General features: G+C 33.6%; 1 protein-coding gene and 2 long non-coding RNA genes across 3 annotated transcripts; 1 reads left to right on the top strand and 2 right to left on the bottom strand.

Annotated features, from left to right (window-relative positions):
- Positions 1-359: 359 nt before the first annotated feature.
- LOC140062666 (diacylglycerol kinase epsilon-like) lies at positions 360-10,263 on the top strand. The gene is made up of 9 exons (XM_072108976.1): positions 360-468; positions 885-1,732; positions 4,144-4,287; positions 5,238-5,380; positions 5,734-5,788; positions 5,884-6,069; positions 6,323-6,450; positions 7,860-7,971; positions 8,379-10,263. Exons 2-9 carry the CDS (start codon positions 887-889, stop codon positions 8,499-8,501), a joined length of 1,737 nt encoding a protein of 578 aa, XP_071965077.1. The 5' UTR covers positions 360-468; positions 885-886; the 3' UTR covers positions 8,502-10,263.
- On the bottom strand, positions 5,934-8,783 carry LOC140062677 (uncharacterized). Its single transcript, XR_011847518.1, has 3 exons — positions 8,689-8,783; positions 6,167-6,243; positions 5,934-6,051 (listed from the first exon to the last, which is right to left on the bottom strand). It is a non-coding gene; the product is annotated as an uncharacterized lncRNA (long non-coding RNA).
- Positions 8,798-15,598, bottom strand: LOC140062684 (uncharacterized). The gene is made up of 4 exons (XR_011847519.1): positions 15,583-15,598; positions 15,174-15,303; positions 13,984-14,030; positions 8,798-8,821 (listed from the first exon to the last, which is right to left on the bottom strand). It is a non-coding gene; the product is annotated as an uncharacterized lncRNA (long non-coding RNA).
- Between the last annotated feature and the right edge of the window lie 901 nt (positions 15,599-16,499).

The following is a 16,499-nucleotide window of genomic DNA, read 5'->3' as shown; positions in this document are numbered from 1 at the left end:
GAAGAATTAAAACAGAAATAAAAAAAACTTACTTTAACTTTAACTAGAATATATCATGGAGTAAAGATCTTTACTCCATGAATATATGTTTATTTTTGGCTAAAATTATCTGATTGATTGTTTACATAACTCAAAAGATAACATAAAAAATAATTAGGTGAAACAAATCCGATATAATTCCGGTTTCTGTTGGTACGGCCGGGCTCAACGGCTGTCATTGGCTAATTGTTTTCCACGTGCCATCCACATATCAATTATCAATGTACAGTACTGTGTATATTAATTTTTAATTTATGATGACGAAATCGATCGCATATTGAGGGCGTCAACATATAATTAAAGACGACAAACAATAATCAGAAAAAAAGAGGGCAAAATAGAAGAGAGAGCAGAGAGTTGTTAATTTACCTGTTGTCGTAACTATATAGGGAAGAAATGAGTATGTTGTGATAACAATATTCTTGAAAGGTTTGTTGTTTCATTAACTGTTTTGTAATAGACAATACCAATGTAAGAGTACATCATAAAAGAAGTTAAATACTAGGCCCACTGAGGTCCATTTCGATCTCATGGAATCTGTGCGGTTCGACTGTCGAGAGGGGCGGGGCTAGGCCTAGGCTAGATGATAAATGCTGACCAACTAGCTAGGGCTAGCTGAAGTTAATATAACGGCTTATTTTCAGCGATGTACAGTTTGTGATACACAGAGAGACTAAACTAAACTAATGAAAATTGCACAATCATTGACATTGATTAATTAAATTGTTCAAATCACGTTCAACAGTTCCGGTAGCCTGTAGGCCTAACTTTAATTGAATTAATTTAAATAGGCCTAACCTTTATTAAAATCATTCTCACTATGTCATTTGAGTCTTTTTTTTCAGTGATGAATAACAGCGCATTGCCCAGGTTATCAGGGCTGGATACATCTCAAAACCCGACTGGTACTGGCACATCAACTAAACGATCCTCAAGCATGAGTAGTAGTATATTACAATGGCGAGGAGACGCTTTTCAAATAATAATTATTGTTATTATATTCCTCATATTAATTTACCTGTGGTCGAAATTTTCAAAACGGTATCGTTTTGTTTTACGAAAGAAAGTAGACCTGCCTGTGTTTGACGTAACAAGAGGTCACAGATGGGTGATGCTAGAAGCATTTACGCGGACGACTTATTGTACGGTATGTGAAAGCAGCATCATGCATGGTGGGTATTGTGATTCCTGCGGGATTTGTGCGGATGATACTTGTGTACAAGTCGCGAACCGAGTCTTTCCTTGTAAATTACATTCTTGTTTACCAAATAGAAGCAAGCATTATGGAATTCAACATCGTGGGAATAACGCAATGTTTAAACACCAATGGGTTCGTGGTAATCTTCCTGCTAGTAGTTACTGTGAGGTTTGTAAAAAACTCTGTGGAGCGGAGCCACGTCTGTGTGGCCTTCGTTGTACGTGGTGTCAACGGACTATACATGATGAATGCGAAAAAATAAAGTATGACAATTGCGATTTTGGAAAGTTTAGTAATAGTGTAATACCACCAAACTGTTTGCGCCTTGATTTGGTTGGCTGGAGAGGTCGGCGCCATTGGAGTGCGAGTGAAATAGTTGACCCACCGTTATTTCGTGAGTGGAATCCACTTGTAATATTAGCAAACAGGAAAAGTGGAAACCAGGAAGGGGAACTGATCTTACGAACATTTCGTTCTCTTCTCAATCCTGTACAGGTACATTTTGCATTGCTTCATTTTCCTCCAAATCAATTGCCAAGCTTTTTTGTCACCATACCTTTCATGTTGTTGTCATTAATATAGTAACATGAACAATAACATATTTTCAATCTACTTAATTAAATTAATAAAACCTTATAAACATGTATCCTGTTTAAGTGTTAATTTAAACCTTTAACCTCTTACCCATTGTTCATACCAGTAATCAGTAAAGTTTCAGTTGTATTAAATATTTTTTAATTTACTCTTTAAAATAATACACATACTGGTGCAAGCATTCTTCTCCAGTATGGGTGACCTGTGCAGTATAATGTATTGTGATTTTTTTACAATACATAAAAATATGTTTACTAATACAGTACTTTAACTTGGCATGATTTCTAATCCATTGTTTGTGACCCTTTGACCTTCAGAGTTAATCTGTTTGTAAAGATTATTTTTTTTATCAGAGTATTTTTCTAAAGTTACGGTACCGTATCCATACTTCTAAACACTAAAGGTACGGGAATTATAGCGGGCGCTATGTAGGCATAGATGTTAATTTAATAGGTTATGGAAATGGTTTCTGCAAGCCATCTGTTTTTAATATTTAGGACGAGTTTTAATATTTAGGGCGAGTTTTATATTTAGAAACAAGTTTTATATAGGAAGGCAATTTTACCGTACATTTAGCAAACGGAAGTTAGGTTACAGTACCGTATCTTTAGCCACGGCTCTTTCTTTATATAGTCATATTTAAAGGGGGATTCTGGGTTTAAAATTGCTTTTAAATATCGTTTATTTATTAAATAAAAAATATTATAACAATATAGACATGTCAGAATGAAGAAGTAATAACGAGAAATTAAAAAAATTAAATTTCATGGAAAATCTGTTTTTCAGCAGCTTAGGGAAGCTCATTAATATTCATGAGATATTCACAAAATCACGTATTCCAAACTCGCGACGTCATGTACGTTGTGTTTGTCAACTAATTTACATCTCTCTCCCCTGTCAAACGACGACCACCCGATCATTGTGAAATACATTTTTTTTAGATTTTCTAAGCTAGGCCTAAAGTGTAATAATAACAGTAGTACTAGTAGCATATATTTATTTGACATTTAATGAAATACAAAATTTAGTACAGATTACGGAGTCATAAATTATACTATTTTTATACCTCTATAGTACAGATCGTATTATCGGCTTCACGTACAATACTACTCTAGGCCTAGCCTAATGGGCGAGAGCCATTCTGACTAGGGATTCCATGCCACGATGGCTACGTTAAAACAATGGGGCCCATGGGCCTAGAGCTAGCCTACTACTAGACGTTTGGCCCATAAATAACAAACCCATCCTATCAACCAAACTCCTAAACAATCTAAACCTAAAACGTTCTACAAAATCGGCTGTAAATATTGAAGCAAAACAAGGTCCGATCGCCGTCCACACGTATGGTGTCCCGATCGTCTAAGTAGGCCTAAAATAAAATAGGCTTAGTTTACTCTCCAAAAAAGCGGATACTCATGCATCAAGCAAGTAGACCAGGTAGTAGGAAGGAGACCTAGCCGATCCGGCCCAGTTAAAAATTGAGCTAGCTAGTGTAGTAGACCCTATGCGAATTGATACTACCAGGCCTTTTACTATAGGCTGCACTACACAAATATTCCAACTCTCTCATTCGAGCTATATTATCTATACCATTCCGGTAGGTCGAGTCGACCTTCAATCAAATACTGTACATCGTTCATGTTGTGATTATAGACGGGGTATACTCGACCCGACCAGTTTGGTATTGTTGTATCTGCTTATCACGTGATGATGCCAGGCATGGGCAGCAGAGAGAGCACGTGTATCGTCGTCTCGCTCGATCCTCAGCAGGAATGTACAGTATACGTTACGCTTCATTGATTTTGATTTTTCCCTAAGTCGGTGCGAAAATCGGCAAACGTAAAGTGCAAACATATCTAATTTTTCACTGTTTTGATGAATTTTCATAAAAAATTGACTTTATAAATGGGAAGACCGACTAAAATTACATCAGATAAGTATAATTTTACAAAAGTAATTGATATGGTTAATGATAACGAGTCGTCGGAAGATGGACCATTTCACGAATTTCCTATTTTGTAACCACAGTGTGATTTTGCCGTAGCTGCACTTGTAATCTGGCCTGATTTCACAGCCTTCGTTCTGCTTCACTGGGCGCTTATATAAATTGAAACTTTTACCGTTCAAGAGACAAACAAATATATTTTCCATTTTTTACTATTCATTTTAAACCCGGAACCCCCCTTTAAGATGAAATTGCTTTGTTATTGATTTACAATGCTTAAAGTCAACCATAAAAAAAAACCTTTACTCAGTAACTTTCAAACTGGTAAATATTAATGAATATTTATTTTCTGTTTTGTTTGTTTCAGGTGATTGATTTGAGTGAGCTTCCACCAGAGAGGGCACTTCAAATTTGCCATTTACTACCCGAGAGGACATTTCGTATTCTTGCATGTGGTGGAGATGGTACAATTGGTTGGGTTTTAAATGCTATAGACAAGCTACAACTACAGGTACTGTACAAAATGTATTAATTTATCTACCTATCACCCACATCCCCTGCTTGATTATTAAAATAATTGTATGCGAACCAGTAGCATCATTACAAATATATAGAGGTATAATTAGTCTTAAAGGCATGGCCAAAGGTAGCCATGGAGTGGAATTGTGGCTTGGTGGTTATGATGCTTGGCTACCACTCCAAGGGTCCTGGGTTTAAGTCCTGTCACATGTCAAAATTACAACTCCACTCCCAAAGACTTGTAATAAGACTTTGTTTAAGTAGAGCATCTTGTGTATATGTTTGTCTTGTGAACCTCTGAGGGTCCCTAATGATCAGCAATTGCTGGATGGATCACCCTCAAGCCATATTGCCCATGTGAGAACCTATGACTGCATACTCACTAATACCTATCTTAATTTTACAGACATGACCAAAGGTAGCCATATTGCCCATGTGAGAACCTATGACTGCATACTCACTAATACCTATCTTAATTTTACAGACATGACCAAAGGTAGCCATAATGCCCATGTGAGAACCTATGACTGCATACTCACTTACCTATCTTAATTTGACAGACATGACCAAAGGTAGCCATAATGCCCATGTGAGAACCTATGACTGCATACTCACTTACCTATCTTAATTTGACAGACATGACCAAAGGTAGCCATATTGCCCATGTGAGAACCTATGACTGCATACTCACTTACCTATCTTAATTTGACAGACATGACCAAAGGTAGCCATATTGCCCATGTGAGAACCTATGACTGCATACTCACTAATACCTATCTTAATTTTACAGACATGACCAAAGGTAGCCATAATGCCCATGTGAGAACCTATGACTGCATACTCGCTTACCTATCTTAATTTGACAGACATGACCAAAGGTAGCCATATTGCCCATGTGAGAACCTATGACTGTATACTCACTTACCTATCTTAATTTTACAGACACGACCAAAGGTAGCCATTCTACCACTTGGTACAGGAAATGACCTTGCCCGTGTGCTTGGATGGGGAAAATGCTACGATGGTGAAAATATTCTGCAATGGATGAATGATGTAGAAAAAGCAACAGTATCATATCTGGACAGGTAAGAACAATAATGTTAATAGTAATGGTGTATAAAAGGGGAAAAATAAGTGGATAAAGGAATACTGGCCTAAACAGAAAAAAATGGAAACACTTTCTGGAAGCGTAATGTCGGAAGACGGAGAACGTTAAGAAGTATAAAAGAGTTAGTAGTAGCTCAATAAAGTAGAACACCTCTTTCGGGACACCCCTATAAAGGGGTAATTTTCTCAGAAACCTGTTTAAGGAAAACCATATTAAGGGGACGTAAATGATTGGCATTACTGTACTAATATATAAATTACTAGTTAAATAAATTATGCGTATTAATTTGATAGTCAAGCAACTTACATTTCTATTTTTTATTGTTATCAGGTGGACAACAACAATCAGATATCAACCAAAGTTCAAAATTAGACGACCTGATAAGGTAGGTTACTTTAAAACAAAATTCTATACCTCAAACTAAATCCATTTTGCATAATCAAATATGCAGACATGAAATTTGAATATTTTCTTTTGCAGGTGGTTACAATGAATAACTACTTCTCTGTTGGTTGTGATGCGCTTCTTGCTTTGAATTTTCATCGACAGCGAGAAAGTAAACCTCATTGGTTCACAAACCGAGTCATTAATAAGGCTTGGTATTTGATCTTTGGTGCTAAGGATGTATTGGAGCAAGGATGCAAGAACCTACAGAAAAAAATTGAGGTTAGATATATATTTTCAGAAAATACTTGTTATTTGTACAGGATTATATTCAGTCCTTATTAGAAATACTAGAATACCAATATTTTCTTTTTCTTACCTAGTAGTAGTAGTGGCCATAGATCCGTTTTGGTTTGAGCTGTAGACTTAAGAAATGTCACTCTTCTTGAATGAGGGCTATAAGCAAACAAATCTTCAATAACAAAAGCTCCTAATATAAAGTGTATGTAGTAATTTAATTTTGTTGTGAATTTAGTTGGAGTTGGATGGACAGAAGATTGATTTACCAGACTTGGAGGGTATTGTAGTTTTAAACATTTCTAGTTGGGGTGCTGGTGTAGAACTCTGGAAAGGAACAGGTCAACAGAAGTATGCGCCAGCTAGGTATGTATTACTTGAACATTCGTAGTAAGCCTACAATAAAATAAACTCTCCCAAAACCGGACAAATTAGGCCAGGTAGCGTGACAGTTGACCGATTCTTGTATACTATTAAGGTACAACATTCAATATGTTCAAATTAGGCCAGGTAGCGTGAGAGTTGACCGATTCTTGTATACTATTAAGGTACAACATTCAATATGATCAAATTAGGCCAGGTAGCGTGAGAGTTGACCGATTCTTGAATACTATTAAGGTACAACATTCAATATGATCAAATTAGGCCAGGTAGCGTGAGAGTTGACCGATTCTTGTATACTATTAAGGTACAACATTCAATATGATCAAATTAGGCCAGGTAGCGTGAGAGTTGACCGATTCTTGTATACTATTAAGGTACAACATTCAATATGATCAAATTAGGCCAGGTAGCGTGAGAGTTGACCAATTCTTGTATACTATTAAGGTACAACATTCAATATGATCAAATTAGGCCAGGTAGCGTGAGAGTTGACCGATTCTTGTATATCATTAAGGTACAACATTCAATATGATCAAATTAGGCCAGGTAACGTGAGAGTTGACCGATTCTTGTATACTATTAAGGTACAACATTCAATATGATCAAATTAGGCCAGGTAGCGTGAGAGTTGACCGATTCTTGTATACTATTAAGGTACAACATTCAATATGATCAAATTAGGCCAGGTAGCGTGAGAGTTGACCGATTCTTGTATACTATTAAGGTACAACATTCAATATGATCAAATTAGGCCAGGTAGCGTGAGAGTTGACCGATTCTTGTATATCATTAAGGTACAACATTCAATATGATCAAATTAGGCCAGGTAACGTGAGAGTTGACCGATTCTTGTATACTATTAAGGTACAACATTCAATATGATCAAATTAGGCCAGGTAGCGTGAGAGTTGACCGATTCTTGTATACTATTAAGGTACAACATTCAATATGATCAAATTAGGCCAGGTAGCGTGAGAGTTGACCGATTCTTGTATACTATTAAGGTACAACATTCAATATGATCAAATTAGGCCAGGTAGCGTGAGAGTTGACCGATTCTTGTATACTATTAAGGTACAACATTCAATATGATCAAATTAGGCCAGGTAGCGTAAGAGTTGACCGATTCTTGTATACTATTAAGGTACAACATTCAATATGATCAAATTAGGCCAGGTAGCGTGAGAGTTGACCGATTCTTGTATACTATTAAGGTACAACATTCAATATGATCAAATTAGGCCAGGTAGCGTGAGAGTTGACCGATTCTTGTATACTATTAAGGTACAACATTCAATATGATCAAATTAGGCCAGGTAGCGTGAGAGTTGACCTATTCTTGTATACTATTAAGGTACAACATTCAATATGATTTCTTTGTTTGTATGTAGTCATAGTGACAATCTGGTAGAAATTGCTGGTTTCTACTCTTCATTCCACATGGCCAGAATTCAGGGTGGACTCGCAGACCCGGTCAGACTTGGACAAGCTAAGACAGTAAAGGTAAAACTAAAATTATATTTCCATTAACAAATATCTGGCCAGTACTTACTTACTTACGTAGTCATACATCTTTAAGAACAAGCACTAACCTGCTCTCAGTAGCTAAACTTAAGATGAATGGTTAAAACTCAAACTACAAACATGCCTTCTCACAGATAAGAAGACAGTAAGCCTGCTGTACAACAACTATTTCTTTCAATAACTAAGAATATCTAAATAAGACGAGAAAAAGTATGTACAACCCGAGGCCCTCCAGTGTTGTGTGTGCATCCTGTCACTAGATGGATCAGATTTTGTGTAAATCAGTCCAAACTACCCAAGTAGAAATACCATTTTTAATCACAGAAGTTTAAAAAAAAAAAAAAATTATTTTTTATTATATTACAGTATAACTAATTATTTTTCAGATAACAATAAAGAAATTCCCAGTTCCTGTACAAGTAGACGGAGAACCATGGAAACAAGGGGCATCAACAATCACTATTAATCATAGCAACCAAGCATTGATGCTTAAAAGAAGTGAATATTAATGTGTACTGCAGTTACACAGCACCATTGATATGAATGGTTGTAGGTATATCAACGTTCCCTATCCTTATTATTTATCGGTTTTTATAAGCCTACTGAATTTAGTAGTTTATGTGGTTGTTGCAGGCCAAAAACTAAAATATGTAGTGGCTATTTTCAAGTTGCCATATTGAACATGAAAATACTCACCCTTAATAGAGGGTTGATATAACTCAAATGTATGCATAACATATGCAGCCTCACCCCTCTAAGCCAATGCAACTAGTAGCGGTGAAGTAACTCTTTGCAATTCTTGTAATCAATGGGTATTCTTTGGTTATACCTAAAGATAATATAAGAAATTGAATGCTGGTAAAGACTTTATATTTTTATGGTTCTAAATGTATCATGCAAATTTGATATTTATGTTAAGTAGAATTTATCACGCTAATGTTATGTTTTTGTTACATTTATACATAAAGAAGGTAATATTCTTTTATTCATAATTTTGGTACAACAGATTTTGTAATCATTTTATAAATTTGTACAATGCTTTATAACCTTGCAAAATATACCAGAGTATGATTTGGTAAAATTAATCTAATGTGAATAGGGCTTAAGATTGCCTTTAATAATTAATCATTCCATTAAATCATGTCCACACTAATCAAATATCAAAAAATTAAGAGACAGTAGTAATGGGGAAACAAGAAATAGCAACAAAATACTTTGAAATGTTATTATTATAATTAATTATATTTATTATAAATTGAAGACAACTGAAATTTTAATAAGGACATTTGTTTTAATATTATACAGTGACGCCATTGGTTTTGTGGTACTAAATGAACAGTATTTTATATAACACAAAAATACAAACAAAATAGAAGATTTAAAGATATATTTTCCCCATGAAAAATGTCACATATTGACTATTCACATTTTAAAAATTGGATCGAAAAATAATCACTTTTATATTAAATGTTTTGGGGGATGATATATCTTCGAACAAAGTTTTATAGAATGATTTCCACATATGTTTGTTTTTTTTTGTTTTTTTGACAGTTGTCTCCCTTGGGCCCTTTGTAAAATATATTTATTAGTGATTTAATGTTCAGGGATTGTAAAAATATTCATTCCAATTTTAATACTGATATTATGGAGCTTATTTAAATTTTATTTTAAGAGAAATTTGAAACACAATGTCATTATCAACTGTCTCCTTTAGAAAAATGTTAAAAAATGTCCTTATATTGTATATAATTCTCAAATTATCCATATATTTTAGAATAATACTGTTTCCATATATGTAGGTATATTGTATAATTATGTGTTGTAAATCGCTGTTACATATTAACCAAACATACACACTGAGTTTAAGGTACTCTCTCGGCAAATGGCATTACAGCTAATGCTCAACATTAATATCAAAAGCATTGGTTTATTCCTAATCACATAATTTGTAAGCATTTTTGGATGCATAAATATAGCCGTAAGAGGAATAAATAATCTGGTCCTAATTTGGAAAAATTAAGTATTGGGAGATTTTATAAAAGCATGGCCAAACCATAGAGGCCGCTAGATTTTTAGAAAAACGCAACCAAACATATAGGGTGCTATTTAAAATTTTGAAAATCTGGATGTTAATAATTTATTTTTTTTGCAGGGGTAATTATCATAAAACCACTAAGTGTGCTTCATACTCAGAAACATAATTTCTTTTAATTATTTGATAAATTTACTCAATTAAATTCTGTAATGTAAAATGTTGTTCAAAATAAAATTATAAACAAAAGCAAGTCTTATTTTCATTTTATGTGTGAACAATTAGAAAACTACTATGCTGCCCTCTATATTTCATATTTTGAAATGTATACCGTACTGATAAAATTTGCTGAAGTTGATTGATTTAGTACTCAACAAATGAAAAAAGTACTGAACAGAACGATTCTACATTTACCATTCAATTAAAAAGTACTCAATGAAAAAACTATAGTCATGTTAAAGACATACAGTACCAATCGAATTTAGCAATTGTATCATTTTGATGATAGTACAGTATTACTGTACTCTGTATTATCAATAACATTAGGCCTACTGTTTGAAATAAAAACAATGGACAATACATTCTTATCAAACACTTGTTATGATATAAACAAAAAAATCATAATACAGTACTTCATTCTGTATAATCGTAATGTTTTCACAGCTTATGAGTTGGACTCTGTTTACTTGACATATTCCTAATACAAACAAAACCACGGTGTATGGTTACCTCATTGCGCGTCCATTGGTCGAATGCGTAAAGTATCTTGCCACTTGATCCGCACTATCCAATTGAATCTTAAATTCACCCGCGGGCAAGGCACGAAAAAATTATTTTGTGTTGAGAAGTTTGCAAAAGATTCACGGAATTTCGTGACAGTAACAGAATATTTGGCTAATTTTAACATTATCTGCTTGAAATTGACAAGTATTTTGCCCGAGGGCAACAATCCAACTCGTTTTATTGATTGAAATTTTCGTTTAATTTAATCGTCATGTTAGAAATTATAGAAAAATGTTGACCCAGGAACAAATATAAGCTGTAATTGAAGGTGGTCGTGGTTTTTACACTGCATCTCTTTTTTTTTTAACATAAAAAATCTTAACCAAAAATGTGACCCACATCTATTTTTTAAGGAAAAAGTATATTATCTTGTACGCGTTATCTTTAAAATTTCCTATCCCATTATTTGAAATTTTCAAGATGTATTGAATGGGTGAGTATGGGATAGGGAAATGGAATGAAAATCACGAATTTAAAAACAAACCAGAAAATTATTAATTGTTTATACCATGATCTTTAGAATATCACTCTCTGTGAGAGAAAACCTTTTAAAATTATTTCTGGGTCAAATGTTGACACCTAGTGGGTCACATTTTGACTCCTAGTGGGCCCATGCTTGACCATTGGTCAGAAGGTGATTGGCTGTTCTCCTGGTCAACTCAAGTTGTAATATAAATAGCCTGGGGGAGGTTCGGTTTATGTTTGGATGTCAATTTTAACTCAAAAAAAGTTTGTTTTAATTAAAATGTTTGTTTAAAACGTGCTTTTAAACCAGGCTGAGGTAAAAGATTTGTTTGAGTTTTCTATGAAATTATAACTGAAAGTTTTGTTTTAATTATCACAACGTTTTAAGGTGAATAACAGACGTCAAAGATTAGTATTTTGCATTGAATTAAATAGCAGTGCTATTGCATTTCTTAAACATTAAAATAAATGTCACTTGTAAATGAAATACTATATTGATTTGGATTGAAGGAAATATTTAAGTGTCATATCCTACGTTAAGTCGACAACTTTATTTATTTATTTTTGGCTATCATAATCTGTTTCCTGATATCCACCCAATTTCAAGCCAAAGCAGTCATTTCTTACGTCTGCTCATATTTTTAATGTGCATATTACGATAAAAATACTAGTTGTATTTCGCTTACCAGATTGTAATACTGTGTAAACTTGGATTTATATGTTTATGTGTTCAATATTTTAAAGATGACTTCTCCAAACCTCCTACCGACACATTTGTACACCATTTTGAATTATTATACAGCAATTTGATTGGTTGAATACAAACCAAACAAATGCTAAATATTAAAAATTATATTTCCATTGAAAAAAAAAGTAAAGAGAGAAATAAAATTAGTATGATATATATATATATATATATAAATCAATGATGTTGTGTAGCACTGTGTAAATTATATATAAATCATACTGTAAATTATAGAAACAGTGCTCATATTCGGAACATGATCTCATAATCGCGTCGAGAATAGCTCATTGGCGAAAGTTCCGTTTTTTAGTTGTATGAAAAAATGTCTCTGGCGGGTATGATTTATATATATATATATTCAAATTTATTTCCTTTCTTTTTTCTTAAGCTTTGTCTACACTATCAAATTTTATGTGACACAAAATGTAAGGTGCCCATATATGGACATGATGATATCATATCACTAACATATTTGGGCATATCACTACCATATTTGGGCACATTACACTTTTTTTGTCAAACTAGTTTCATATAGACAGAGCTTTATAAAATAAAATTTGAACAATAATAGTATTTGCATTATTAAACATAGGAAAGATATGGTCAGATAATTATAATTGACCAGCTTATTTCTCTTTGACTGTCAAAATAAACATTTGATAACAAGCATAGGGGTGATCCATGCCCCTAAACCAATGAAAACAAGATTAGAACAATTAGCGTACAAGTCCCCTAAGGGGGTCTGCTTGACCCCCGACATGGTATCAGTAACTGATTGGCTTCAGTTCTTAGCTGTATGCTATTAATACAAACTTTTCTTGATTAGTACAAAAACAGCGTTGGCGCCAGATACTTGTTCAAGGCTGGTAATGTTGCAAGATGCATAAACACAGACACACATAGCCATAGTGACCAAATCTGGCATTTATGCTTTCTGACATACTGTAGCTTGGTCTCATTTAACATCCGACATCAGATAGATAATTTGACAAAATTCAGGCATAATGTTAATAATGGGGAATTAACAGCAATCAGATCAAATGTGTTTTTTTCTGCACTGGTGTATGTTGAATTTTTAATTAGAAGAAAAAAGACAAATAATTTCATTTTGTTGGTTTGTTTTATCTTATTTGGTTTCAACTGTCATTGTACAGCACTCACACCACCTTTTGCATCAAAGCATTCATTTTCTAGAGCCTATTGCATAATGTTTTTTGTTGGTGGTCACACTGTAAAATTGCCCTAGTATTTCAATTTTCAATTTACAGCATGTTTTTAAATTGTCTAGCCTTCATGGCCATGGTATCATCTATCTATGTAGAACTCTACGTTTCTATAAATTAAAAAATAAATAATTGGAATAGTGATAAATAAAAAAAAATAATACTTATAAATTAATGAAATAAATGTTGTTGTTCAATTAAAATAATAACATATTTTAGCAATGATTTTTAAATCCTCTGACACGGAGGTATATAAACTACCTACATACTGTGGAATTGTCATTGTTTTTCTATTACCAATAATTGTTTATTTTCATATATACAAAACAGAGCCTGTTCCTTGAACGCTATACAATCCAGTCTTTCAACACACAAGTTAAGAGAATACCTTCTTTTCAATAGCTTTGTTTGTTTACTTAGTTTAGCTAACCAGCCGCCAAAACTATACATTTCCATCATCAAAACACACATCGCGAGGTGTGCAGGGCACGAATAAAGTGTGTAGACAATGGCATTTCGGTAAGGTTCAATCGGGCTTATAATTTAATTCACACAGAAATAAATTAATGGGTTAGAAAAGTATCATATGATTTCAATGAATCAAAAACACGTTTTCAATATAAAATATGATTCTTTCTATACTCTATTTCTGTTAAAGGTTTTGCAATAATTAATATCACACGATATACACCAAAATATGCTATAGTAAGAAGATTTAATTTTAAAGGTAAATTCTTACTTACATTTGCATTAAAAATTTTCGTTATGGCATCATTTCTGACAAAGTTTCCTGCAGATAGATAAATGGCAAATATGAATGCGAATACAAGCAAGGTTGGATTTACCTAAAAATTACAGTACTTATTATAAGAACAAGCAAGTTCCATCATTACTAATTATTTACTTTAAATTGATTTCATCTGATTGGAGAGTTAGCCACAACGCACTCTATTAAGTGAATATTATTTTGTAAGTAAGTAAGTGTAAGTAAGCCCATTGCTGATGAAAAGTTAATCCCCTCAATGGGTTGTTTTTAGCTAGACTATCTAGCATATCACTGTGAATCCTACTTAGCACTAAATTGCAAACTTAACAAATACTTTGACGCACAACAGGGCGACCCATACAAACACTTTACATCCAATCAAAAACCAATTAAAAACAGAGTGCCATCCCTTCAGTTAAGCGTACAATGCATGCTGCAAGTTGTAAGTTCTATAACCACACATGATTTAAGATGATTTACTGAGCACATAGATAGAAACGAAAGAGAGCGATGCATTCCATTTCATTTGGCGGTAAAATTTACCCCAAAGGTTTAAAAATGTTGCAATGTTTTTATTCTATGAACAGCCACTTGTGCCATAAGAAATTGGCATAAAGACCCCAATGGCTCTCCATAGTATTATAGAGCTTAATGGTAAAGCTCTGTCTACACTATCACACTAGTTTGACAAAAAATCATCATGTCCATGTATGGCCACATCACATTTTTTTGGCACATAAAGTTTGATAGTGTAGACAGAGCTTTAGAATAATATTACTCTACCAGTTTTTAAAAAGATATTATCAACATTCAGCAACAATTAACTCAATTATTGTTTAGTTTCAAAACGATTCCTTTATCTTGAAATAAATCAGAATGCACTTCGTTGCCCGCTAGGATAATGATAATGGTTTATTTAAGTGTGTTTTCACACTGTAGGGCATCATTGGTCGTAATAATAATCAGGCAAGGAATCATTAACACTAGATCATCATGGTCATCCATGACTTTTATATTTTGTTAAACCGTGATTGATATTTTACAAAAACAAGAATTTGTTTAAGTTATAAGTTTTTAATTGCTGTTATTTCAACCACCACTCATAAAGCGTTTTGCTCTATCTAACCAACATGAATATATGCATGTTCTCAATGACCATAGTTTTACCTCCTCTAAGATGATGTTCCTGTAGTTGCCATGGAGATGGGTGCCTGCTCAACATTGATATCTTAATTGTAGTTCTCTCCCCTCTGGTAAAACGTCTTTAATAATCTCCACCTCTAGTTGTTCCAATAATCTACAAAAAAATTAAAAATAGTTTGAATTAACAACCTCATTTATATTAATTAATGTATTTTAATCTTATACTGATGTCAAAAAGTATCTTGACAATTGAGGGAATAATACACACATAATACATCAACACTGTTATATTAATTGTTTTATCCCTTCTGGTAACATTCATTCTTCCAACATATGACAGACAACTAAATAAAATATTTTTTCATCTAAATTTGTTTTCTTCAATTCTGACGTTTATTCTTGTTTTAAATGTTTTAATGTCCAAACATTTTACCTCCTGTGAGTTGATGTAGCATGTTGTTGCTATGACTATTACCTCTCTGCCAAGTTTGACCTGTTTACTGTTTATCCCCACTGGTAATGTTGTTTATATAAGATACACTGCCAAAAGGCTTTGTTTATTGTTTCTACATTTGCCACAACCACCTTTCAAAGTCAGACAAGGTGGCTGATGTATTCCCTTTTAAAGGTTATTCAGGTATGGTAGGTAGATCAGTATACCTTCCTGGTTAAATCCTGGTTCAACCAATGACACTATCAAAATCATTTTCATAGAAATGTTGTTGATGCTGTAAAACACTGTTGAAAAAACCCTCACCTGCCACATTAATGGCAAAGTACATTTTGAGTTAATACCAATTTGTCAAAGTTAGTGTACACACATCATATTTATGAATACAAATATTGACTATAACAGTATTCAATAAATATAGACCCAATTATTCATTAAGAGCTATTAATATTACTACTTTCAAAATTCCCAGGGCACCACACAGTGGCCTTGCTACGCTACTTATATTTCACAGCGATCCAGTCTCTACAACCACGCACAATTGTTGTCTTTCCACCCAACGTCCAACCCAGTAGCAGACAACCAGATACAAATAAAAACTTACAGTATCACGGAATCCCAACAGATCCAGCTATTACTATTTTTGCATAAACGTCTTCCTGGTGAGATCTAACGAAAACCTGCCTGGGGTCCGTTTAGCAAACTGTTGCTAATGAATTGAGATATTACAATTGATAATGTTGAATAATCTTCAATTCTGTTATTTAGCATCACTTGTTGTTATTTTTACATTTCATTCCTTGTGTGGTACCTTGTGTGTCTGTCGTGGCGTCTATCAGTCATACTGTGATTTCTCGTATTGTAATCAAAAAACCTTTACTGGCATTTTCTGTAATGAA

Source organism: Antedon mediterranea, chromosome 1 (genome assembly GCF_964355755.1).
Source record: "Antedon mediterranea chromosome 1, ecAntMedi1.1, whole genome shotgun sequence".
Lineage (NCBI taxonomy): Eukaryota > Metazoa > Echinodermata > Crinoidea > Comatulida > Antedonidae > Antedon > Antedon mediterranea.
This window is presented reverse-complemented; position numbering and strand designations above follow the sequence as displayed.